The sequence below is a fragment of the Rhincodon typus genome, chromosome 24, assembly GCF_021869965.1.
Source record: "Rhincodon typus isolate 14 chromosome 24, sRhiTyp1.1, whole genome shotgun sequence".
In the NCBI taxonomy this organism is placed as follows: Eukaryota; Metazoa; Chordata; class Chondrichthyes; order Orectolobiformes; family Rhincodontidae; genus Rhincodon; species Rhincodon typus.
This window is the reverse complement of record NC_063355.1, coordinates 19,828,727-19,852,885: the sequence shown is the minus strand read 5'-3', so window position 1 is coordinate 19,852,885 and position 24,159 is coordinate 19,828,727. Positions and strand designations below refer to the sequence as shown.

Genomic DNA, 24,159 nt, shown 5'->3' with positions numbered 1-24,159 from the left:
GCAGATCAAAGAAAATATTGGAGATCAGAAATAGAAACAGAATATGCTGGAAATGTATAAGCAGATCGGTTAGCATTCGTAGAGAGAAATGGCAGGCTTTAACATTTGCATGTGTATCTTGCATCAGAAGGACAAGTAGACATTTTAAATGTTGGTTAAATTAAAGACAAAAAAGAAAGGGGGCAACTTAGATGAGTCAGTAAAACTAAAGGAACATTCTGCGACAGCTAGAAATTTGAAATTTAAACAAAAATGCTGGAAAACACTCTGGTCAGGTGGATAGAAAGAGAAAAGGAGATAACGTTTTGGTCAGTGATCTTTCAACCGCTAACAAGCCAGTTGCAGACAGGGAGTACACGGTTTAAATACTTAATAGAAAGTTGTCAGATGATAGAAAGCTTATCAGTCAGGCACTGGAAAGAACGTACAACTAGTTGAGAACATGAAAAGATATGGAGTGTCCAGGAAAAAAAAACTCTCTGAATGCAGTTGTAATGAAAAGCAGTGACAAAACATTGCTGTGCTGAGAGTCTTATCAAGCAGTCTGTGAATCCACAGATATGGACACTCCACCAGCATTCCCTTGAGATGAAAGGTGTCCATCCCATACACCCTACCTATCTCTCATCTACATTACGTCACACACACTCTACCCTGAGCAGACCAATCCCATGTGATCAATATTACCTGTGCCATAAAGAAAATAGGGGAAGCAACAAGACTAACAGAAACTTAGGAGTAGCAACACTTCAGTCTAACAATATTTTTAAAACTTGTGAAAGTTATGCTAATTCTTTAACAGTTTATTAGGTGACTGGTATTAGTCTTTGTGGAGTAAGGTAGGATTATGCAATGCATTGAGTTGGCCAATTAATGCTTATTAATACTCTTGTATGTCACTCAATCAAGCCACCCGGAAATTAGCTGCAAATATTATTAAAAGAATAAGATTCCCTCCTGAAAGTGAATTTAGTTTTACAAGTTCAAATTTTAATACTTTACCAAGGCTGCAGAGAAGGAAGCCCTGCTCACAAAACAGGAAGAGGAGAAAAATATGCAACGGAAGAAAGGTCGATCTGAAAAGAAAGCTGCGAAAAAGGCCCAGAAACAAGCATTACCTGGAGACAAACGCAAAGCAGATGAGGAGGAATGGGGCACCCAAATAGGTATGACACCTAGTGAGAGGACTCATGTAAGGAACTTTTTTCTTTACGAGCCAACATTTTATTGAGAGGGAGCCAGTAACTTAGGCAATTTTTTTTTTAAAATTCGTGTTCTAACATGGGTAAGTTAAAGCTCTCATTCTTTCAGTCTTGTGGAGTAATGCTGTTTTATCAAATGTACAACAAAATAGTTTACAGGTCCAAGTACTTTTGTTGGTGAACAGAGGTAATTTTAGTGATAGGCATTGATTCATTATAAATATTGAACAAGTGCGGGGAGACTAGTCCAGTGACGACATTTTTGGTCTTGTATCAATTGGGTATCTGAGATGGAAAGTTGAATACTGACTGATCAACCACTCAGCACAACATGGGAGGAACAGATTTTTTAATTTCACGTATATCCTCATTTACTGCTGAATGTCAAGTACTACTACAATTCAATTAGCAGCCGATATCTGCTGTGGATTAGAATTGTACAGCAGTCCAGGAGGCCATTTTGCCCGTTATTTGTGGGTTCTCTTGAAAGTGCAATTGTTCGAAGGAGAGCTGTCATCTAGTGAGAGTTATCAACTTGAACCATTAACTCTGTCTCTCCACAGATGATGAGCGTTTCCAGCATTTTCTGTTTTTAATTCTAATGTACTGTCCCATGCATTATATAAGGAGGCAAAGCAAAATGTGGTTAGAGAGTGAGATATTGGACAGTGCATGGTTGAAAGTCAACCCCATTTTAAATGATGTTTTTACTTATTATTTTAATATATAATACTTCAAATATAAATAACAGAAATCTGATCAATAAACCATGCAGCAATTCAGGAAATAGGAAAGTGGAGTTAGTTAGAATGTTGCAGTTTTATTCTTATTTTTTGAATCTTTTATCAGCTTGAAAATAAACCTAGTTTTTAAAAAGTGTGTAAAGAAAAATAGATTTAAGAGGTTATAAGGAGTTCTTGCACTCCTTTGAACAGTTACATCAACGTATATTTCTGTTGTCAGGTCACTATCCTGCCATCCATTTTCCCGTCTCTCTTGTGCCTACTGTGAGATATCTTGGGAAAGTTTGTTGTATTAAAGGAACAGTGTGAAAGTTGAAGCTTTTGTGGTTTTGGTGTAAAGTCCAAATCTTAGAATTATTCTCCCATTCTATTATTTTTTTAACCACTATTTTATTCAGCTGCAGGAAGGTTCCTAATTGCTTCAGTTTGTCTTCCCTGCAACAATCTACATCCGGGTGATGTAGATTTTTGCAGGAAAGATCTGGGTGTACTAGTACATGCATAATGAAATGAATGCTGAGAAGATATGTTGGAGAGTGTAGAATTGGGGACACATTTTAATATTTAGGAGGTTTCCTATTTTAAGACTTTGTGGAGAAGAGATCTTTTCTCCTAGGTCAGTAGTCTTTGTTCTCTGGAGAAGAAAATTCCAATGGTCCATTGTATGTATTCTCACTAGTTAAATAGTTTCATCTGAGTTAAGTGGCTTTTTAATAATCACAGGATATGGGAAGCTGACAGGAAAATGGAGTTGATGCCACAATCACATCAACCATGATCTTATCTAGTGACAGAGCAGCCTGGAGGCGCGGGAGATTTCTAATAATGTATCTTTCAATTTCAGATCAACCAAATAAAAAACCTCGAGCCCTGGAGCTGGAAGAAGCTGAGGAAGAAGATTTGTCTACAGAATGTGGTCTGTTTGGTCGTAAAAGCAAAACAAAGATCCTAGAGACTCCAGCATTACAAAAACAAAAGGCTGCAGTAGCCACAAGGAACAAAGTTCTTCATGACGACAGCAAGGATAACCTAACTGTTTTTGTCAGTAATCTGTCATATTCAATGCCCAACCCTGAGGAGAGGCTGAAGGAAATGTTTGAAAGCTTTGGCGAAATTGCAGACATCCGCCCTGTTTACAATAATAGGGGACTTTTTCGAGGATATTGTTACGTGGAGTTTAAAGAAGAGAAAGCAGCTACCAGTGCCTTGCGGCTGGACCGCCAGGTGTTAGAGGGCCGGCCAATGTTTGTTTCACCCTGCATTGATAAAACAAAGAATCCAGAATTTAAGGTATTATTGTTGGTGTTTGTTATGATATTTGAGTATTTTTCCTTGTCTTGTGCAACTTTTCCTTTCTTTCAAGAAATTCTAATTCACCAAATTGAAGGGATCCATTTAACCACCAATCCTGGTACACTTCTCAATCCCATTGGTATGTTGGTGATATGGTTCCAAGCAATATTGAAACCATAAACTTAATGAGGTTCAACTCTGACTCAATTTGCTCTCATCTCAATCCTTTCTAAGATATTTACTTTGATCCTTAACAAATCTTTGTTTCCCTTAAACATTTTGTGACAATGAAGAATGGAGAACTTTAGTTATGAGGAAGGACTGAATAGGCTGGGGCTGTTTTCCTTGCAACAAAGGATGCAGAGGGGCGATTTAACTGAAATGATTTTAATGGTCTAGAATTATGATGGTCCTATCTCGTGGATAGGAATGTCCAATTTCTTTGACTAAAGAGGTCAGTATTCAAGAGTACATTTATATAAAGTAATTGATAAAATTAGATTAGAGGGTACATAATAAAGTTTTTCACTGGGAGAATTGTGGGGATCTGGAACTTACTGCATTAAAATGATGGTAGAGTAAGAGATTCTCATTGCGTCTGAAAGGTGCTTGGACATCAGCCATGGAACATCAGTTGTGGCTCAGTTGGTAGCACTCCTGCCTTTGAATCATAAGGCTCTGGCTTCAAATGCTAGGTGTGTGCACAAAAATCTTGGCTGGCATTCCAGTACAGTACTGAGGAGAGTTGCACTGTTGGAGGTGCTGTCTTTTCAATGAGACATCAAGTTGAGCCCCAATCTCCCCAGCAGATGTGAAAGATTGGTTGCGACTGTTTCAAAGAAGGTCAGAGGAATTATCCAGAGTGTCCTGGCTAACGTTTATCAGCCTCACAAAAACAGATTATCTAGTCATTATATGTTGCTGTCCATAGGACCTTGCTGTGCAAAAATGGCTGTTGCATTCCCTATGATACAACGGTGATTACACTGCAAAGTACTTGACTGAGTCTAAAATGTGGAAATGTGCAACGATCATGAAAAATGCTATAACCCACATGCTTATGGATCAAAAGGTCGAAAGTGAGATTTGACTGGATGTGTAATTTTCGGTTGGTACAGGACCCGATGTGTCAAATAGTTGTCTCCTGTGCCATTAAATTTCTATGACTCTAGTGTATTCTCATTTTACTACTTTCTTTCTTTGTCACAACTCCTGATGATTTAATTTTCTGGTATTCATTATTTTGCAAGTCATTCCCAGACAGTGAAATGTAATAACGAGGGACTGGTGTTTATAGGATTCACTACAGAAGCAACAGAGCTTTAAATAAACCATTTTTCTCAATGTTTTGTTGCTGTTTCTTCTCCAGGTGTTTAGATACAGCACCAGCTTAGAGAAACACAAGGTTTTTATATCTGGTTTACCTTTCTCCTGCACTAAAGAGGAACTGGAAGAAATCTGCAAAGAGCATGGAAACCTAAAAGACATTCGTCTTGTCACTAATCGATCTGGAAAACCAAAGGTACATCCTCTTACATAATAACATGTTGAGAAGGCTTTTGTTGCTTACCTGTAGCACATTGCACATTGTACTGGCTGACCTGGCTTTTGATGGTTTTGCTGTGAACTCTCATGTTGGATGAACTTTTTCACAGAGAGTGGTGTGTATATGGAATGAGTTGAGAGGAAGTGGTAGAGGTGGTTACAATTACAGCATTTAAAAGACGCTTGGACAGGTACATAGGAGAGGTTTGGACAGAGATGGGCCTAACACAAACAAATGGGAGTAGTTCAGTTTAGGAAACCTGGTTGGCATGGGTGAGTTGGGCCGAAAGGCCTGTTTCCATGCTGACCTGATTTGTCCTGCATTAAATTATGGTTTCTGAGCTTTATTCACAGTATACAAGATGGTCTGTTCCTTGGATCTTACACAAACTAATGTTGAAATTCTCTGTGGGAAGGGTAGTGCCCTTATAGGTAATTTTAATGTGAAGGTTATTGTAACATGATTGCCACAGCATCGGCTCCAAACAGGGTGTCCTGTAGCGTACATGCCAGATTTGAGACTCAAATTTGAAGTCTGCCACCCAAAACTAGGAACACTCCTATAAGCCATTAAACTTGCTGTGTCATTTGAGGCTGTGTGGAGGATCTGTGATAACTGTTTTCATTCATATGTGTCTGCCTATTAGCAACTATTAAATATGAATTAGTTTTTCCCTACTTGAAGGCTGAATAATATTTGAATGAATTTTGTTTTAGGGTTTGGCATATGCTGAATATGAAAATGAAGCCCAGGCCTCCCAGGCTGTTCTTAAGATGGATGGTATGGTAATTAAAGATCACACAATCAGTGTAGCCATCAGTAATCCTCCCCAGAGAAAACAGACTACCAAGGTTGAAACCAGCAGATCTTCTGGCTCATTGCTTCCTCGGCAGGTGTATGGAGCGTAAGTGTGAATCAAATTGTTATAAAAATTGCAACAGCTATTGTGGATGATTCAGTTATAATTAGTGAGCTGTCTATCTAAAGCTGATTGTATTGTCCAGACATTTATCTCAGACAATAACTGCTCCTGAATAAGGATCATATTTTATAAATGTTCGGTGTTTGTGTATGTTTTTAATACAGACAATTGAATCATTTGTGGCTCTACTGTATTTAGTTGTTCCTTTGTGGTGGTGACAATGTAAGCTAGGACTAATATCCAACTATATGTAACAAGGGACCAGGTGCATGTGCCCCCAGTTACATGTGTCAAAACCAGCAATGCAAATAAATAAGCAGTGATACACATTTGTGTATCTAATTATATATCGTGGCTCTAAATATGTATCTGTTTCTTGTCAGTGAATTTTAAAGTTGTCTTTCTGAAATGTATGACAACGTACTTTCTACTTGGATAGCAACCTTCTGCATTTCTAAGAGTTCAACTATTCCTCACTAGAAACAATTCTGATTTTTTTTGTCCCTCTTCTAAGAGGAACAGGATATAGATTTAGGACAGTATTGCATATTGGATACATGCATATTGCACATTTAAATGCAAGTTAAGGAAAGGATCAAGGGAGTAAATGTTGCATCTTGCAAAAGTGAATCTAAGTACTAATAGGGAAAATTCTGCAGATGACTATGGCATGGTGATGATTTGAAAACAAGATCATGTAAATTGACAAAATGGCAACTGATTTTGATGGTAAATCATAACCTTGGAAGTGCAAGTTTAAGCACAGTTGGTGTGGGCAAGGCCAATACAGGAGGAAGTTGACTGATGTCTGCAACGACCATGATGCAGTGGTCAAGGTGCAGAAAGATTTGGTGCAGGTTGTAATTGCTTACTTAAATAGGGATAGCTTGGAAATATAAATGCCACAATTCTAGTACCTTAAATGAGCAACAAGATGTAAATGAGAAGCCTCACTGTATGTAAAGGAACAGATTGAAATGAAACTGAAAAACACTATCATGGAATTTTGGGAATGGGATGTAGTAAAATGTGATTCAGCGAGATTTTGATGAGGGAAGCCCCTAAGATCGCATTTGACTTTTCTCCTAAATTCTGGTCAGGTTCTTGACATCAGGGCACTTATCTAGAAAGAGGTAGAAAGCTGATATCTATTATACTAGTATGAAGTAGTATTTGAAAAATGCAAGAATGAATGACAAGAAAATATAAATTAATGGGGAGGACAGGATCATTTAAAAAGGGAGTACAGGTCCCATCCAAAGTGAAGTCCAATGTGCATGCTGAAACACAGGGGAACTGAATAGGAACATTGGCATGAATATACAAAAAAAAGTTGATAGCACCAAGAAATATGACTTAAGAATTAATGTGTACAGAACCTGCTTGGTTTACAGCAAGTTTGATACTACATGTTGATCTGTGTGATTGCTGTCATTAACCCTGATATTTTTCTAGGAGGGGCAAAGGTCGAACACAGCTTGCACTTGTACCTCGTGCATTACAACGGTTGCCTGTACCTGCAGCAAATACTGAAAATGGTACGTGGAGGGATCAGGATGGCAATTCAAAAGGTGATTCCTCTGCAGTGGGAGAGACCAAAAAGATGACGAATGCAGACTTTGCAAAGATGCTGCTGAAAAAGTAACCTGATATTACAGCAATCATTCTTACACTGCTGGGTGTCTGGAAAAAAAAATGTGAACTGCCTTTACAGAAACTATTTGCATCTTTAGGCATATGGCTAGAGATTCTTATTAGCAGTACTGAAATGTAAATAATCAATTTTTTTTAAAAAAAGTTCGACAAGTGTTAAATATCTTTGATGGAAGCTCCATGTTGCTTTGCTTTGTCAGCATTTTTAAAGCAGTTGCCTTATTGTATTTACAGAGAATGGCTTTAATGTTTGTTTTGTTTATGATATTGTGTTTTATAATTGTTAATGGTTAGTTTTAAACAGGTGCCCTGAAAGCTATTGTTGTTTTGCATTTTTGGCAAAAATATCTATTACAGTAGGATTGCAGGGACCATTTCATTGTTACTTCTGATATTGCTGTGATTTTTATATATGAATTGTAATGCAACATTGGTTAAGGATCATGTTTTGGATTCATTGGTGAAAAAAAAAAATCAGTGACAATGTTGTCTTTCAGATGTGTTAATCAAAGCTTCATCTGCCTTCTTGAAGGGCAGGAGAAGGCTCCCTGAAGATGTAAGAAAATGTCATTGAATACACGGCCTTGAACTAATTAAAAACTGTTTAAAACAAGGTATAAAAATCTGTCCTTTCATTCTGAGCTATTGAGGCTGTCATTACTGATTTTGTATTCAAAATTTGAATGCTTATTTGGGACTCACTCTTAGCTTTGTCAAACGGTGGTTTATAGGCTGAACTTCCACTCTAGTGATTTTGCAGTACATTTGAGACTGCTGTACTATCAGAATACCATCTTTCACATTAGTTGTATATAAACCAAGGCTTCATCTGTTTCCAGGAGAGGCAAGACATTTCCTGGTGGCATGCTGCTCTTCACCTTTCAACCAATATCACTGTTGTACTGCTGTTTACAGGACTTTGTGCAAAGTGGAAGCAACCTTAAATACTGTATTAAGGTGGCTATAAAACACTTATTTCTTGAGCTTCAAGACAATAACACCCCTCTTATCTACTAGAGCAAAGGAGTATGACCAAGTGATATTCACATCACTCACTTGGGTCCAAATCACGTTGTGAAATATTCTTTAGACTGGCAAAAGTATGAGAAAGAGTGCAAAAAAAATTGTCTCTGCCATGTTATGTACAATTGGGGCACTCATGTCACAATAGGTTTGACAAATCTTGATATTGGAAAAAGGAGCAGAAAGTAGGCCTTTGTGCCTTAGTGTTTGGTCTGCCGGTCAATAAGATGGTGGCTGATCTGTTAATGTTTCAAATTTCCACATTCCTTCTACCCTTGAATCTTTACTTTCCTTGCCTAACAAGAATCTTGACCTTAAAAGAATTTAATGCCTCTTCATAACTTGTCAATTTAGGGAAATAATTTTGCCTCACACTGGTCTGGGCGACGTGACTCCAAATTCACGGTAATGCAATTGACACTTACCTGCCCTCTGAAATACCAAGGTCTTAGTTCAAGAACTCATTAGAATAGGATGCCAGCAAGACCCACATTGCATGAATGAATAAAACAAAAAGACTATGACATTATTGTTTATTCATCTTGAGATGATCAAGGGCAACCATTGTTTTCCAAATAATGAGTAAGGGTTAGCATAAGAAATAGGAGTCGGCCATTTAGTACTTCAAGCCTGCTCTGCCTTTCAATAGGATTATGGTTGATCTGATGTTCTTCATGTCCACTTTCCTGCTTTAGCTCTGTAAACCTTGCCTTAGCAGCAAAAACAGTAAAAATCCTTGTAGCTGTCTACATCTAAATTTGGTTGTAACACTAACCCCTTTCATCACTGCACTATAATTATTGATGATAAAGCAGGATATTCCATATTTTCCAAAGCACATTGCTGTTTTCACATCACCTGAAACAATTTAACCTTAGACAAGTTGAATTGAATTGTTTTCTGTCAAGTCAGAAATCAAATCTGTCAAGAAATATAGGTTAGGCAAGGGTTTTCCACATGGCCTTTGTTCCACCACAGCACACCAAAAGGAAAAAAAGTCAAGGATATCACTGATGCCAAAATACTTTATTATTTACATCTTAAATACTTATATTTAAATATTTATTTATAAGTATCTATGTTTCACAAACCATTTAAATAAGGCTTTACTTATACAAAGTGCAATTTCACAAACATCTCACTGGCCAGTTCGGTTGTTGTCCAATGAAATTTGTTAACACTGGTCTTTTATTCTAATTCTTGGTGATTTCAATTTCAAGTGCAAGATTTTAGTTAAAAAAGATTAATAGAAATGGTAAAACAAGAACCAGTTTCTCCTGTCGTAACAGCAAATGATAGTTTGAAGGAATGCAGTTCTCAGTTTTTAATCAATCAGCATAATCGTATGCATCTAACACTCCAGGAATACCAGCAGCTAGATACAATTTAACAACGTATAATAACCTTGACTGGTATCTTTCTCAATGTCAGGATATCTGAAACACTTCTCAGATGGTTAGGTAGCTTTTTTGGAAAAAAAAATCTGTTGACAGTTTACAGTTGCACTCAGCGATCTTTAATTGTATTGTTCAGTTTGGAACAATTACTGAAATATTAGACTCTAGCTTCGTATTTGCTAAAATTACAGCATGTAGCAAGACTGGTTGGAACAACGGAGTGCGATTTCTTTTTTGTTTAAGTCTACTGGATTGTTTAAAAAAAAAGCCACCAAAACAAAGAAAAAAAAACCCAGCACTGCAATACTAAACTGGAGTTAACCTTCTAAACAAAAAAAAAGCTGCTTCTAGCAAGTACTGAGAGACCAGACAAAGTGAATGAACAATACTACTGACCAAACATTCTCCTTCCTCCCGATCTTTCTCTCCACCTTCTCATTCAATCCAGCCTCTCACAAATGATTTTCACCCCTCACTACAAATTGTGGGCCTGACATTTTATTTAACTCTTGAAAGTATGCACAGCCCATCTGTCACTATGTCCATCATGTTTATGTTTAGACCATCATAAAATGGACTCTAAATATAAACACTTAAAATCAGGAGTAGCAGGGATAATATGGATTACAGAACAGCCTAAAGAAATGCAGTCCCAATTAAGTTATGGCAACAGCTCAGAACGTGACCAGTTTAAAATCACATCCTGTACCTGGGTATAACCCACAGTATCTAAATAGCTTCAGCGCTTTTTTTCTTTGCAGCTCTAATCTGCAGGTCCAAACTGTTAAGTAACCAGCATTACAAAATGCAAACATGCACGGCTGGTTCAGGATCTCGTGAGAAAGCCAAGCAAAAAAAAAAAAAGGCCTAATGTGCACAACCCTTTAGAAAAGAACTTGACAAGTTTCTGAACTAAAGGAACCAATCTTGACTAAAATTTAGACTGGTGACAATCCCAGCAACTCGACAGAAGTCCATAAGTAGCGTGGAACAATGAGATAGGTTAATTTTTAATTAGAATTGTTTGTGTATAATCTGAATGGTTTGGATTAGCTTCAGGTAAACCTTTGTCCACAGAGTGATCGGTTGTTGCAATTAGCAGTAAGTCAAGAGTCATTTCTGTGCACTTTCCAATGAAACGAATAAATGGTCTTACATCTCCCTCATTGGCCAAGTCTAGTGCACTATAATATTCAGCCCTTTGTTCCTTGCGTATAGTGACAGGCGGGTAACCTGCCTGCATTAAGATTAGATTCATAAGTAATCGTGCTGTCCTTCCATTTCCATCTATAAAGGGATGGATGTAGACAAGTTTATAATGTGCAAGAGCAGCAATTTCAACAGGATGTAGACTCATGGCTTCTTCAGAATTCAACCACTGAACCAGCTCCTGCATTTGTTTCTTTACATCCCTTGGATGGGGAGGAATGTGGTGACCCACAAAGACTTGATTGGTCCGAAATCTTCCAGCTTCCACAGGGTCAACATATCCTAAAACTCTTTTGTGAATCTGTAAAATATCATCAATATTAACAGATCCAATTCTGGATACTAAAGACTTGTTGAGATATTTCATGGCTGCATCAACCCCAATAACTTCATTCTGTTCCATCAGGCTTTTTCCAGGCACAGCATACCTAGTTTCTATGATATGCCTGATTTCAGACAGTGTCAGTGTATTCCCCTCAATTGCCACAGTGTGATAAATATGATGGTAATAACTTTCTTCCAATACACGGTTCAGTGCTGCATTCCCTTTGGGTATAGCCATCAATTTTTTAACTTTCCGGTCAAGAATACTAAATTGTTTTTGGTCAATTTCTTCCACCAATGGTAATGTCCTGTCACGGTTGACCAATGCCTTCTCATCACATGGAGAAATGGTCAAAGCCTTTGTATATAAGTGGTCAGCCTGAATAACATCCTTATCTTCTTCCATGAAAACACCCAATTCATTTAAAGCATCTACATAATTAGGGTCCATGTTGAGGGCATGCATAAATAGCCTGTACGCCTTCTCACGCTTTCCCAGACGTTTCATCTCCAGAGCCTGGTGCAGAGCAGCTTTAGCTTCCAACTGGATTTCTGAAATTAAAAATCAGTTTCTAATATAAACATAGCCAATTGTACTGTGTGGTCTAGAATGGCGCGAGATTTTTGGATGTTTGTAATTACTACACAGGAATATTAACTCATTCTAATCAGATCTTTAACCAACTGCATTCCATTATGTAAAACGTCACACACTGGCTGCAACGTGGACTTTTGTTCTGGATTTCTGCAACCAGTGACTGTGGAACAAGTCATCTATCAGTCAGTGGATGTTAAAAAATTGCCAAAACAGAGAGCAAAATCCAAGACTCGTACTGATAGCTGAATGGTGTTGCACAGATCCAAAACAATGCAATTAAAATTGAAAAAAATCATAGCTGATTCGAATGGGAAAGAAATTGTTTTCATTAACACTGCAATATTCATTTTTTTTCTAAGTTTAGAATCCAGAAGCACATGGAACAAGGAACCAAATTTTGTAACAGCATCCTGGTTGACATTAGGCAGCATACAGATATTTTTCTACTGATGTTTTAATTAAATCTGGGTTGAATGTAATACTGCTCTGACTTTCTTTTAAACAGCGTGAGATCCTTACAGACCAAAGAGAAACCAGGCTCTTAAGTTGCACTCTGAAATTCTCTGCCACCATTCATACTTATTTACAAATAATTGATTTATCTGAAAAAATGACTAGTTACATAACTGCGGACAGGGTACCAAGATAATCTCCTGCTGGGAACTGATTAAAAGGAGCAGTAAGCAGAAAACTCACAATACATCAACTAACTGGATTTTATATAATTCAAATGGCCATAATCAGATGTTGTCAGATAAACAACACAATGCAAATGATCAACTCTCACAAACAACATCATATCCTAAACTGATAGTGACTTTAGGATATATTTATAGAAAATGCTGACAGGTTGCAGTCATGTGGAATTGCCTGCGGCTGGATAATTCTCTCTCTAACATCATTCACATCTGCTCCCCCCTCAACCCTGAAAGAGTAATCCAAGGATCTTTGAATCTACAGACCAATGTACCCTCTAATTTATTTTTGTAGTTTGATGGCAATTTATTCATGTGTGCGGGCCTTTTTAATATTTTGTGTGGTAACCTGGGCCAACTTGTGCATGGCAATTTTTGGATAATTACAGGTTAGAGGAAAAAACTGTTCCAGATTTGACTATCACAATGGCTGTTGGCCAGCCAACATCTACCACTCTCCATAAACCTACAGCATGCATTCTGAACTTGCATTAATTGCCATTCAGTTGTGCCCGCTCACCCACATTGGGAATTTTAACATTGGGGTAGTGGGAGTCAGTGAGTTTGATCCCTGCTGTGATTATACTCTTTCCTAGGTCTGCTATCCTCTTCAGCCTCATAACCCTTTGAGAACGCTACATATCTCCAATTCTGGTCTGTGAATCCTCAACATCCACACAACTGACAGCTAATGTCTTTAACCATCAAATCCTCAGTTAGGGAATTCCACTCCTAAGCTTTGTCTTACTGTTTATCCTCCGTTAAGTCTGCCCTCAAAAGAAAACCACTGAGCAAGCTTTGGGTCACCTTTGGCTTAGTGTTAATTTTTTGTGGTTTGCTGCTGTAATGTTTTACTGCATTCAAGGTGTGGACTGGAAAGGGCGCAGAGGAGATGGGCAAGACCGATTCAGCTACGAATTCTTCTAAGAAAACTGACAGGAGAACCAAAGGAAGTGTACAACGTAATAATGGCCTTAGACTACACAGTGAGAAACTTTTCTCTCAGTAGAGGGGGCAATAACCAGGATGCACAGTTTTAAAGTAAGGAGCTGATGGTTGACAGAGGATTTGAGGGAAATAAAATCATACTGTAGGCACTTGGAGGTCAATGCCTAAAGGGATGGTAGAGATAGGAAACCTCAATACATTTAAGTAGTATTCAGAGAAGCACTTCAAACACCACGGCATATAAGGCAACGGGCCAAGTGCTGGGAAATGGGATCAGAATAGATGGACGTTTGATGGTGGGATACGATGGACCGAAAGGATGCTTACCTGCTAATTAAGGAATCTGCGTGTCTCTAAATGGTATTTGTTGCTGGTGAATGTGACAAATATGGATGTGATGAAGTTTTGAGAAGCATCGAGTTGCTGAGGAGCCGGGAACACAGGCAGAGACTAACAGCCACGTTGAGAGTGATGGGGATGCAACCTGCTGGAGGCTGCGGCAACTTCCCAGTTTGAAGCGCTAGGGCCTTGGATGCAGGTCAAAAACAGGAAATGCCGGAGAAACCCAGCACTGGTCTGAGAGAATGTGTGTGTGTCTGAGAGACAGAGAGAGAGAGAGAGAGAGAAGCAGGAGTTGTCTATGTCCCCGTCAGAAACTTGTACGTCTCAATCAGATCGCAGATCGAAGATCGAAGTCACCCCGGAAGAGTGAGTGACCGAGCCGGCATCTTCCATCGCGCCTTACCTGGTCCCGCTTTCTGCCTGAGGGCCCAGGCCTCCTCCAGCTGGCTCAGCTCCACTCCGCTGTAGGTCAGGCTGAGCCCGGTGCTCCGGTCGCCGTCCAGGCCCATCTCCCAGAGGCGCCGCCGCAACGAACACAAGCCGTCCCGGAGCTGCGGGAGAAGCACGGCGGTGAGCGAGCCGAGCAGCACAGCCCCCGCCGCCGCCGATAGGCGCCTGCCGCTCAGGCCCATGGCGACAGCTCCTCTCCGAAACCAAGCCCGCCTCCCCCTCTCCGATTCTTCATTGGTTCGCCGTTGGAACCGTCCTTCACCACCTATTGGGTGACACGCTTCTCGATCATTATCTGGACCAATACAGAATGGCAACGTCGCTAGTACTCAGCCATTCAGGTTGTAATCTGCTGCGCATGTCCAAGTGGCCCGTGTGATGTCAACAATGGGCTTTGTTGCACTTGCTGCGAATCCGGGAGAAGTTGTGATGAGGGTGAGTGACTGCAGCTCCGTCGCTGCAACACACAGCAAACGCACTGCTGCACCCCATAGTAAGTCAGAAGTCACACGACACCAGGTTGCAGTCCAAGAAGTTCATTTGAAATCACAAGCTTTCGGGGAAGGGGGCAGCACCCCGAAAGCTTGTGATTTCAAATAAACCTGTTTGGACTATAACCTGGTGTCATGTGACTTTTGACCTTGTCCACCCCAGTCCAACATCGGCACCTCTACATCAAAACCCCAGAGCAGACCAGTGCAAGAGAATGCAGATCCACATTGAGTAAAAGAGAGCAGGAGACTGCAGATAACAAGGTGTAGAGCTGGATGAACACAGCAGGCCAAGCAGCATCAGAGGAGCAGGAAGGCTGACGTTTCGGGCCTAGACCCTTCTTCATATCTCAGATTCTCCAGCATCTGCAGATCCTCGGTGAACATATCACAGCAGGAGACTGCTGATCCGCACTAAAACACACCAGAGCAGGAGGCTGCAGATTTCCGTGAGTAGACCAGAGCAGGAGGCTGCAGATCCCTCGTGAACAGGCCAGTTCTGAGGAAGTGACCAGGTTTACTTGAACTGAAACGTTAACTCTGATTCTCTTCACAGATGCTGCCAGACCTGAAGAGCTTTTCCAACAATTTCTGTTTTTATTTGACACCAGAGCAGAAGACTGAATAGATCAGAGCAAGATTCTGTGTCACAATGAAATTAGCATAGACAAAAACGAGGTTCTGAGTGTCTCGCAGGCTTTAAAGTCAATGAGTCTCCAGATGCAGACGCAATGTATCCGAGGTTGTTGAATTAGGCATGGAAGGAAATAGCAGGAATACTTGAAAAAAAATGTTCAATTCCTCCCTGGCCACAGGAGAAGTGTCAGCGGACTAGAGGACAGCTAATGTTATACCATTATTCAAGAAGGGATCAAAGGTTAAACCAGTCAAACCTCAGCAATAAGGAAACTTTTGGAAGCAGTTCTGAAGGATGGAATTAATCTATTTGGACAGGGAAGTATTGAGCAAGAACAGCCAGTATGGTTTTTATAAGGGTAGGTCATATGTGATGAACTTGACTGAATTTTTTGAAGAGATGACTCATTGTATAGATGAAGGCAATGCTTTTGCTGTAGTCTGCTTGGATTTACAGTAAGGCTTTTGATAAGTTACTTCATGGGAAGCCGATAGCAAATGGGATTCAAGGAAATTTGGTGAATTGGACCCGCAACTGGCTGGTGGCAGGAAACAGATGGTCAAGGGGTGTGTTTTTCTTCAACTGGAAGTCTGTGACCAGTGGGTTCCACAAGGGTCAGGATTGGGGCTTTTGCTGTTTGTGGTTTATATAACTGATGTAGACTTGAACCCAGGATGGTTGATCAGTAAGTTTGCAGGTGATACAAAAAGTGGTGGGGTGGTAAATTGTGAGGATGGTAGCCTTGGATTACAGGAGGATAAAGACAAGCTGGTCAGTGGCAAATGGATTCTGTTTGGGTAAGTGTGGAGGTGATGCACTTGGAACAGGAGAAACAAAGCAAGGGAATACATGATGAACAGCAGGATCCTGAGAAGCCCTGAGAATCAGAAGCACCTTGGTGTAGACTGGTCCCTTAAGGTATTTGGACAGTCGGATAAAGTGGTTAAGGTGGCAAAAGGTATACTTGCTTTTATGAGCTGAGGTTTGGAGTTTAAGAGCAGGTGGTTATTGCTGGGACCGTACAAAATGTCAGGCCACAGTTAGAATATTATGTACAGTTTTAGAATCCACACTTTTTTTAGGGGTTACACTGGAGAGAGTGCAGAGATTTACCAAGATGGTGCCTGGGCTGGATACTTTCAGTTATGAAGAGAGATTGGATAGAATGGGGTTGTTTTCCTTTGAAGAGGAGGTTGCAAAGAAACACGTTTGAGATGTAAAAAAATTATAAGGAGCATAGATAGTGTAGACAGGAAGAAATGTTTCCCCTTGACGAAGGAACCAATGACCAGGGGATTTGGATTTAAGATAAGGGGCAGGTTTAGAGGGGATGTGAAGAAAAACATTTTCACCTGATGGGATGGTGGGAATCTGGAACTCATTGCCTGTGAGGGTGGTACAGGCAAAAACCCTCATAACATGCAAGTAGTATGCACTTGTATACCTTGGCATCACAAGACTATGGACCAAGTACTGCAAAATGGGGTTACAGTAATTTGGTAGTTGTTTTCAATTGGCCATCGTGTCTGCACCAAAGGCCCTTTTTCTGGGCTGGAGATCTCCATGATTCCATGACTGCAGACACATACCCAATGAGCAGATCAGAGCAGGAGACTGCAGATGTTAGAGATGTGAAATAGAAAGTGCTTGAGTCCAGTGACTGGATAGGGGCTTGAAACTGAATGTGTTTACGCTGTTGAGATGGAGGAAGGGAAGGAGGAGAAGGAAAAGGAGGACGATTTACCTGGATGAGTGCAGCTCCAACAACACCCAAGAAGCTATAATCCTCAGTTAAGAAAAGTAAAAATATTGAAGGGATTCTGTAGTAGGTCTTTTGCTCCGAACAACGTCACCAACTGTTTCACTAGCTTCTCCAACCACTTCGTCAACAGCATGAAAACCATTATTTCCAGCCCCCATCAACAGCAAAGATGATTATTATTAGACTCAAAACCTGAACTGTTTATCTCTCCACAGATGCTTCCAGACTAGCTGAGCATTTCCAATATTTTTCTTTAATTTTTTCTAACATTTTACTTTTGTATATAAAATGAAACCTTTTCATCAGCTCCATGGCATTTTATTCAGTGAGCACTTCAGTTATGTCCAATTGAAGCCACTGAAGGTTATCCATTCATCAACAGCAGATGCCATTAATCATACATTGGCTTTAAAAAAAAGAGCTCAAAGAAAATTGCTGCAATTTTACTGTTTACTGGAAACAGTGAACTATCATGCATTAGAAAACACACAGATGCAACATGTGCTATACAAAACTAAAGGAACTTAAAAAGCAAGGCATAGACAAAAAGTTGGTAACAAGTGTTATTTTGCTTCATGTAGTTGACACCGGTACTGTTCTTTCTACTGCTCCCTCAACTACTTGCAGTTGTCTGCCCTGTCAGCTGTACAAGGTGAAATAAGTATCCCATCAATGTTTTTTCCCCCTAGGAAAGAAAGCTCAAAGACAGTGTTACAGTGAGAGAATGTAAATGGCAAAAGCAAGGTATACTAAATGAATCATCCAGTAAGGCCACATGGGTTGAGCTCAGAGTGAAATAAATAGGACATCTAAACAGATAGGAGTGTATTTATAGATCCCCAAATAGTGGGAGATAGACCAGCAAAATTCTGCATGCAATAACAAACAAGGGAAAAATAGCTGGAGGTTTCATCTACCCTACATCAACTGGGATATAAAGAGTGTGAAAATCACACAGCACAAGATTCTCGAGCTGCATTTAGGAGAATGTTTTTAGCGCATAAGCAGCCGAATTAGAGAGGGTGCAACTGTAGATTTAGCCTTGCATAAAAACTGATCATGAATCCATTGTTGATGTTAGAAAAATCTATCTGGTTCACTAATGTCCTTTACGGAAGGAAACGCCAAACCTTACCTGGTTTAGACTAAATGACTTCAGGCCCACAGCAACGTGGTCGACTCTGAACTGCCCTCTAGGCAATAAGTGCTGGCCCTGCCCATGACACCCTCATCCCATGAATGAAAAAAATACAGAAACATAGAAGATTGGAGCAGGATTGGGCCATTTGAGCCCTTGAGCCAGCTAAGCCATATGTTATGATCATGGCTGATCAACATGCTAATAGGAAATTGGATGAAGTTGCAGTAGCTAACATTTTGGAGATAGTGACTATAATAGCCATATACATCATTATGGTAAATGACATGGCAGAACAGGAATAAAAGTTCTAAATTGGGGAAGAAAACTTTTACAAAGTTGAAGTGATCTGATGAAAATGACTGGATCCAGTTATTGGAAGGAAAAAAAAAATCAATGACAAGAATTGTGGGAGGCATTCAAAAGTGAAATTCTACAGACATAGTGTAGATGTGACCCCACCAAAAAAAGGTGGATTCCCTAATCTAGTACTCCTGGTTTTCCAGAAACATACAGGGTAAGTCATAAGCTTCTTTTTCTGCTTTTAAAGTCACAAAATAGCTTCCTACTGTGGAATGCCTAGAACTACAGAAAGTACAATGAAGCAAAAAAGAAAATCAAGAAAGCAACAGGATGTAGAAAAATATTGGCAGGTAAATTCAAGGGAAAGCGAAACATGTTTTAACAGTACGTTAAGAAGCTGGGAGGAAGTTGTCTTGGGAGTCCTCAACATTGACTCCAGACCCCGTCAGGTGAAACGTGGGCAAGGAAACTTGCTTCTGGTTATCACGTACCGTCCTCCCTCAGCTGATGAATCAGTACTCCTCCATGTTGAACACCTGGAGGAAGCACAGAGGGTGAAAAGAGCACAAAATGTACTCCAGGTGGGAGATTTCAATGTCCACCACCAAGAGTGACTCAGCAGCAACACTATTGATTGGGTCACGTCCTAGAGGACATAGTTACTGGACCGGTCTGTAGCAAAGGTGAGAAATCCAAGAGGGAAAAACATACTAGACCTCAACCTTACCAATCTGCTGGCTGCAGATAAATCTGTCCATGACAGTATTATTAAGAATGACCACCACAGTCTTTGTGGAGATAAAGTCCAGCCTTCACACTGAGAATAACCTCCATTGTGTTGTGCAGCATTATCATTGTGCTAAATTGGACAGGTTTCAAAAAGATGTAGCAACTCGAGACTCAGTATCTGTGAGGCACTGTGGGCCATCAACAGCAGAATTGTACTTGAGCACAATCTGCCACCTCATGGCCTGGCATATCTCCCACTCAACCATTACCATTTAGCCAGGGGATGAAAGCTGGTTCAATGGAGAGTGTAGGACAGCATGTCAGGAGTAGCGCCAGGCATTCCTAAAACTAAGCTGTCAAGCTGGTGAAGCTACCAAAAAGGCATATTGAATATCCTTTATTGTCACGTATGTTCAAAATAAAATGCAGTGAAAAGTGTGCACTGTCACTTGTACATCAGAGCCATTCACACAATAAAATAAAGAAAGATAACTTAAAGAGAGTCCAACTTTCCTTCTTCACTGCTGTACCATGGCCAGAATCCCGCTCCGGGCTTTCCAGCCCACACTACGCCGCTGAGAATGTCCTACTCCAGGCTACACCAGTCCGTGTCATGCTGCTGTCGGGGCCTACTTCACGTGGAAAACGAGAGGCCTGCTCCAGGCCTCATAGGCCGGCTCAGCAACTGCCTCTGTTCCAGAGCCCATCCAAGATGTCCCTCGCCGAAGAGCTCTCTTGGCTGCCCGTTGCTCCGGGATTCGGCACAATGATGCCCTGGGTATGTGGCTTCACCGTCGCTCCAGGGACCCGGCTCCTCTGCTGCTCTGCGACATGGTCCCTTCTTCACTCCAGGGACTAGGCCCGTCCAGGACTTGTTCCGACCCACGTCTAATTGGCCAACATCACTCTGGCTCTCGCCTACTCCGCTGCCGCTGCAGGTCATGGCTCGCATGCTCAGCTCCTGCCTGGTCACCAGAGGCGACTCCTTTCTTCAGGTTACAGTTGAATAGTTAAAAGTCAAAAATAGTTACAGGTTGGAAGGGGTGGGGGGTGAAATACTGCAAAGGGGAGAGGGAGAGAGAAAGTAAAAAAGGAAAAGGACCTGGTGAGCAGAGGAGCTCCAACTGGAGCATCTTACCCTGCTGCCATCTTGCTTCTACTTGCACGTCAAACAGTATTAGCAGCAAGCAATAGACAGGGCTAAGCCATCCCACAAGCAACAGATCAGATCTAAGCTCTGCAGTCCTGTTACATCCAGTCGTGATGGTGATGGACAATTTAAACAACTCACTTGAGGAGCAGGTTCCACAAATATCCCCATCCTCAATAATGGAAAGGCCCAACACATCAGTGCAAAAGATAAGGCAGAAGCATTTGCAGCAATCTTTAACCAGAAGTGCCAACTGCATGATACATCTTGGATTCCTCCAGTGGTCCCCAGCATTAGAGATACCAATCTTCAGCCAAGTCGACTTGCTCCATCTGATATCAAGAAATGTTTGCAAGCACTGGATACTGCGAAGACAGTGAGCCCCGACAACATTTTGACAATAGTACTGAAAACTTGCCGCTCCCCTTGCCAAGCTCTTCCAGTGCTGTCACACCACTGACATTTACCTGACAATATGGAAAACTGCTCAGGAATGTCCTGTACAGAAAAAGCAGGACAAATCCAACCCAACCGTTTACCACCCCATCAGTAAAGTGATTGAAGTTGTCATCAACAGTGCTATCAAGCAGCATCTACTCAGCAATAACCTGCTCAGTGACCCCCAGTTCGGGTTCCACTAAGGTCACTCAGCTCCTGACCTCACTACAAACTTTGTTCAAATCTGGACAAAAGCTGAATACCAGAGGTGAGGTGACAGTAACAGCCATTGACATACAGACCGCATTTGACTGATGTAGAATCAAGGAGCCAGAGAAAAACTGGAGTCATTGGGTATCAGGGGCAAACTCTTCCCCGTTTTGAGTCATACCTGGCACATAGGAAGATGATTGTTGTTGTCAGAGATCAGTCATCTCAGCTCCAGGACATCTCTGCAGGAGTTCCTCAGGGTAGTGTCCTAGGCATCTTCAGCTGCTTCATCAATGACCTTGCCCTATATCATAAGGTCAGAGACGGAAATGTTGGTCAATGATTGCACAATGTTCAGCACCATTCGTGACTCCTCAGAAGCTGATGCAGTCCATGTTCAAATGCAACAATATCCAGGCTTGGGCTGACGTGGCAAGCAACATTTGCAGCATACAAATGCCAGGTAATGACCTTCTCCAATTAGCGACAATTTAACCACCACCCCTTTACAGTCAATGGTGTTACCTCCACTGAATCCGCTGCTGTCAACATCCTTGGGTTACCATTGACCAGAAATTCAACCAGAATTGCCACATAAACAGTGGCTACAAGAGCAGGCCAGAGGCTAGGAGTACTGAGGTGAATAACTCACCACTTGATTCCCCAAAGCCTGTCTATCATCTACAAGGTACAAATCAGTGGAATGCTCCCACTTGCCTCCAACAACACTTGAGAAGTTTGACACCATTCAGGACAAAGCAGCTCACTTGATAAGGCACCACATCCACACACACACTCCACCACTGATGCTCAGTAGCAGCAATGTGTACTATCTACAGGAGGCACTGCAGGAATTCAAAGATCCTCAGACAACACTTTCCAAACCCACAACCACTTCAATCTAGAAGGATAAGTGCAGCAGATAAATGGCAGCACCACCACCTGCAAGTTCCCCTTCAAGCCACTCACCATTCTGACCTGGAAATATGTCGCCATTCCTTCACTGTCACTGGGTCAAAATCCTGGAATTCTGTCTCTAAGGGCATAATGGGTCTACCTACAGCACATGGACTGCAGCGATTCAAGAAGGCAGCTCACCACCACCTTTTCAAGGGCAACTAGGGATGGGTGATAAATGCTGGCCCAACCAGCAGTGTCCATGTCCCACAAATGAATAAAAAATCTTGAGAATGGGCAAAGGAAAGGGATGATACAGGCATTCTAATTAAGAGTGTGAGATATTAGATATTGTCACATTATACTTGTTGAAATACTGAAAGGACTAACATCCTTGAAGGTGGATAAATCAAGGCTGGATGGATTGTAAGCCAGGCTGTTAGAAGTAAGTGAGGAAGGAAATAACTGATGCGCTGTGAATCATTTTCCAGTCCTCATTAGTTACAGGTGAGGTCAGAAAGGTTTGAGGAATAGGTCAAATAATAAGCCTGTAAGTCTGAGTTCATTGATGGGTGAACTGTTCGAATTGATTATGAAAGAGAGGATAAATTGTCATTTAGAAAGGCGGATTTTGGAAGATTTCTATAGAACACAAAAACAGGGATGAAATGCTAGGAATATGTAAGGCACTGGTTAGGCCATGGCTGGAATTTTGTGCACAGTTCTGAACACTTCATTACAGATTTGAATCTTATAGTCAGCACCCACCTACAAGACTGATGCTGGACTTTTCTAATTAAATTAAAACCAGTTATATTTCATAGCAACCAATAACTTCTCAGTGAGCTTGTCATGACTGCCTTGAAAAATTAATTCTACATTGTTTATTTTGGTCAGCTTCAAGTCTGTCATGACTACAAAACCCACTGCCATGCATCAGCATTTACAAGTCAATTGTTTGAGAAAGCCACCCAGGTAGAGTTTCTGTTTGCTCAACATGAAGCACATACTCCTTGTACAGACACAGCATATCACAAAGCTGACCAAACCCAAGATGTAAACAGACATTCCGGAGTACTTTTTAAGAGTTTAAACAGTTATATCATGTAATTCACCTGCAAGATGATTTTATTCCCCTGTCTATTCATGGAATATGGGTGTTGTTGGCTAGGCCAGCATTTATGGCCTATCCATAATTGCCCTGGAGAAATGGGTGGTGAGGGGCCTTCTTGAACCACTGCAGTCTATTTGGTGTAGATATGCCCCTAGTGCATAGGGAGGGAGTCCCACAATCTTGATCTAGTGACACTGAAGGAATGGTGATATATTTCCAACTCAGGATGGTGTGTGGCTACAAGGGGAATGTGCTGGTGATGTTCTCATGCACCTGCTGCCCTTGTCCTTCTAGTCGAGTGATCATGGGTTTGGAAGGTGCAGTCAAAGGAAGTGAACATTGAAGGTTGTGTTTGGAGTGCCAATCAAGCAGGTTGCACTGAGCTTGAGTGTTATTGGAGCCCATCCAAGTAAGTGAAGTCACAGGAGACGAGTTACTTGTCACAAAACTCCTAGCCTCTGATCTACTTTGCAGCTACAGTTGTTGTAGAGCTTGCCTAATTCAGTTTCTGGTCTTTGGTAATCCCCAGGATGTTGGTGGTGGAAGATTCAGTAATAGAAATGCAATTAAATATCAAGGGCCGATGGCTGGATTCTGTATTGTTGGACTTGATCATTGCCTGTCACTTGTGTGGTGTGAATATTATTTTCCACTTATCATGATGTTGTCCAGGTCTTGCTGAATATGGGCACAGGTTGCTTCAGTATTTGAGGACTGGTGAATGGTGCTAAACATGTTGCAATCATCAGCAAACATTCAGACTTCTGACCTGACAATGGTGGGAAGGTCATTGATGAAGCAGCTGAAAGGATGCTACCCGGAGGAACTCCCGTCATGATGTCCTAAAAGATTTATTTCGACATGATACCATTAACTGTTCTTCTCACAGCAAAAGCTGCTAAACCTTCTAAGCATTTTTAAAAAATTGTTAAGGAAGGTCAGGCA

General features: G+C 41.0%; 2 protein-coding genes across 2 annotated transcripts in view; one reads left to right on the top strand and one right to left on the bottom strand.

The window, feature by feature from the left end:
- sart3 (spliceosome associated factor 3, U4/U6 recycling protein) overlaps positions 1-7,972 on the top strand; it is a 30,936-nt gene extending 22,964 nt beyond the window's left edge. The window contains exons 15-19 of the mRNA XM_020510354.2: positions 1,007-1,166; positions 2,790-3,235; positions 4,608-4,760; positions 5,501-5,688; positions 7,162-7,972. Coding sequence (XP_020365943.1) covers positions 1,007-1,166; positions 2,790-3,235; positions 4,608-4,760; positions 5,501-5,688; positions 7,162-7,351 — 1,137 coding nt within the window. The 3' untranslated portion in view covers positions 7,352-7,972. The remainder of the gene's footprint in view (positions 1-1,006; positions 1,167-2,789; positions 3,236-4,607; positions 4,761-5,500; positions 5,689-7,161) is intronic.
- Positions 7,973-9,389: 1,417 nt separating this feature from the next.
- Positions 9,390-14,720, bottom strand: ficd (FIC domain protein adenylyltransferase). Its single transcript, XM_020510355.2, has 2 exons — positions 14,299-14,720; positions 9,390-11,864 (listed from the first exon to the last, which is right to left on the bottom strand). Exons 1-2 carry the CDS (start codon positions 14,525-14,527, stop codon positions 10,783-10,785), a joined length of 1,311 nt encoding a protein of 436 aa, XP_020365944.1. The 5' UTR covers positions 14,528-14,720; the 3' UTR covers positions 9,390-10,782.
- Positions 14,721-24,159: the final 9,439 nt, after the last annotated feature.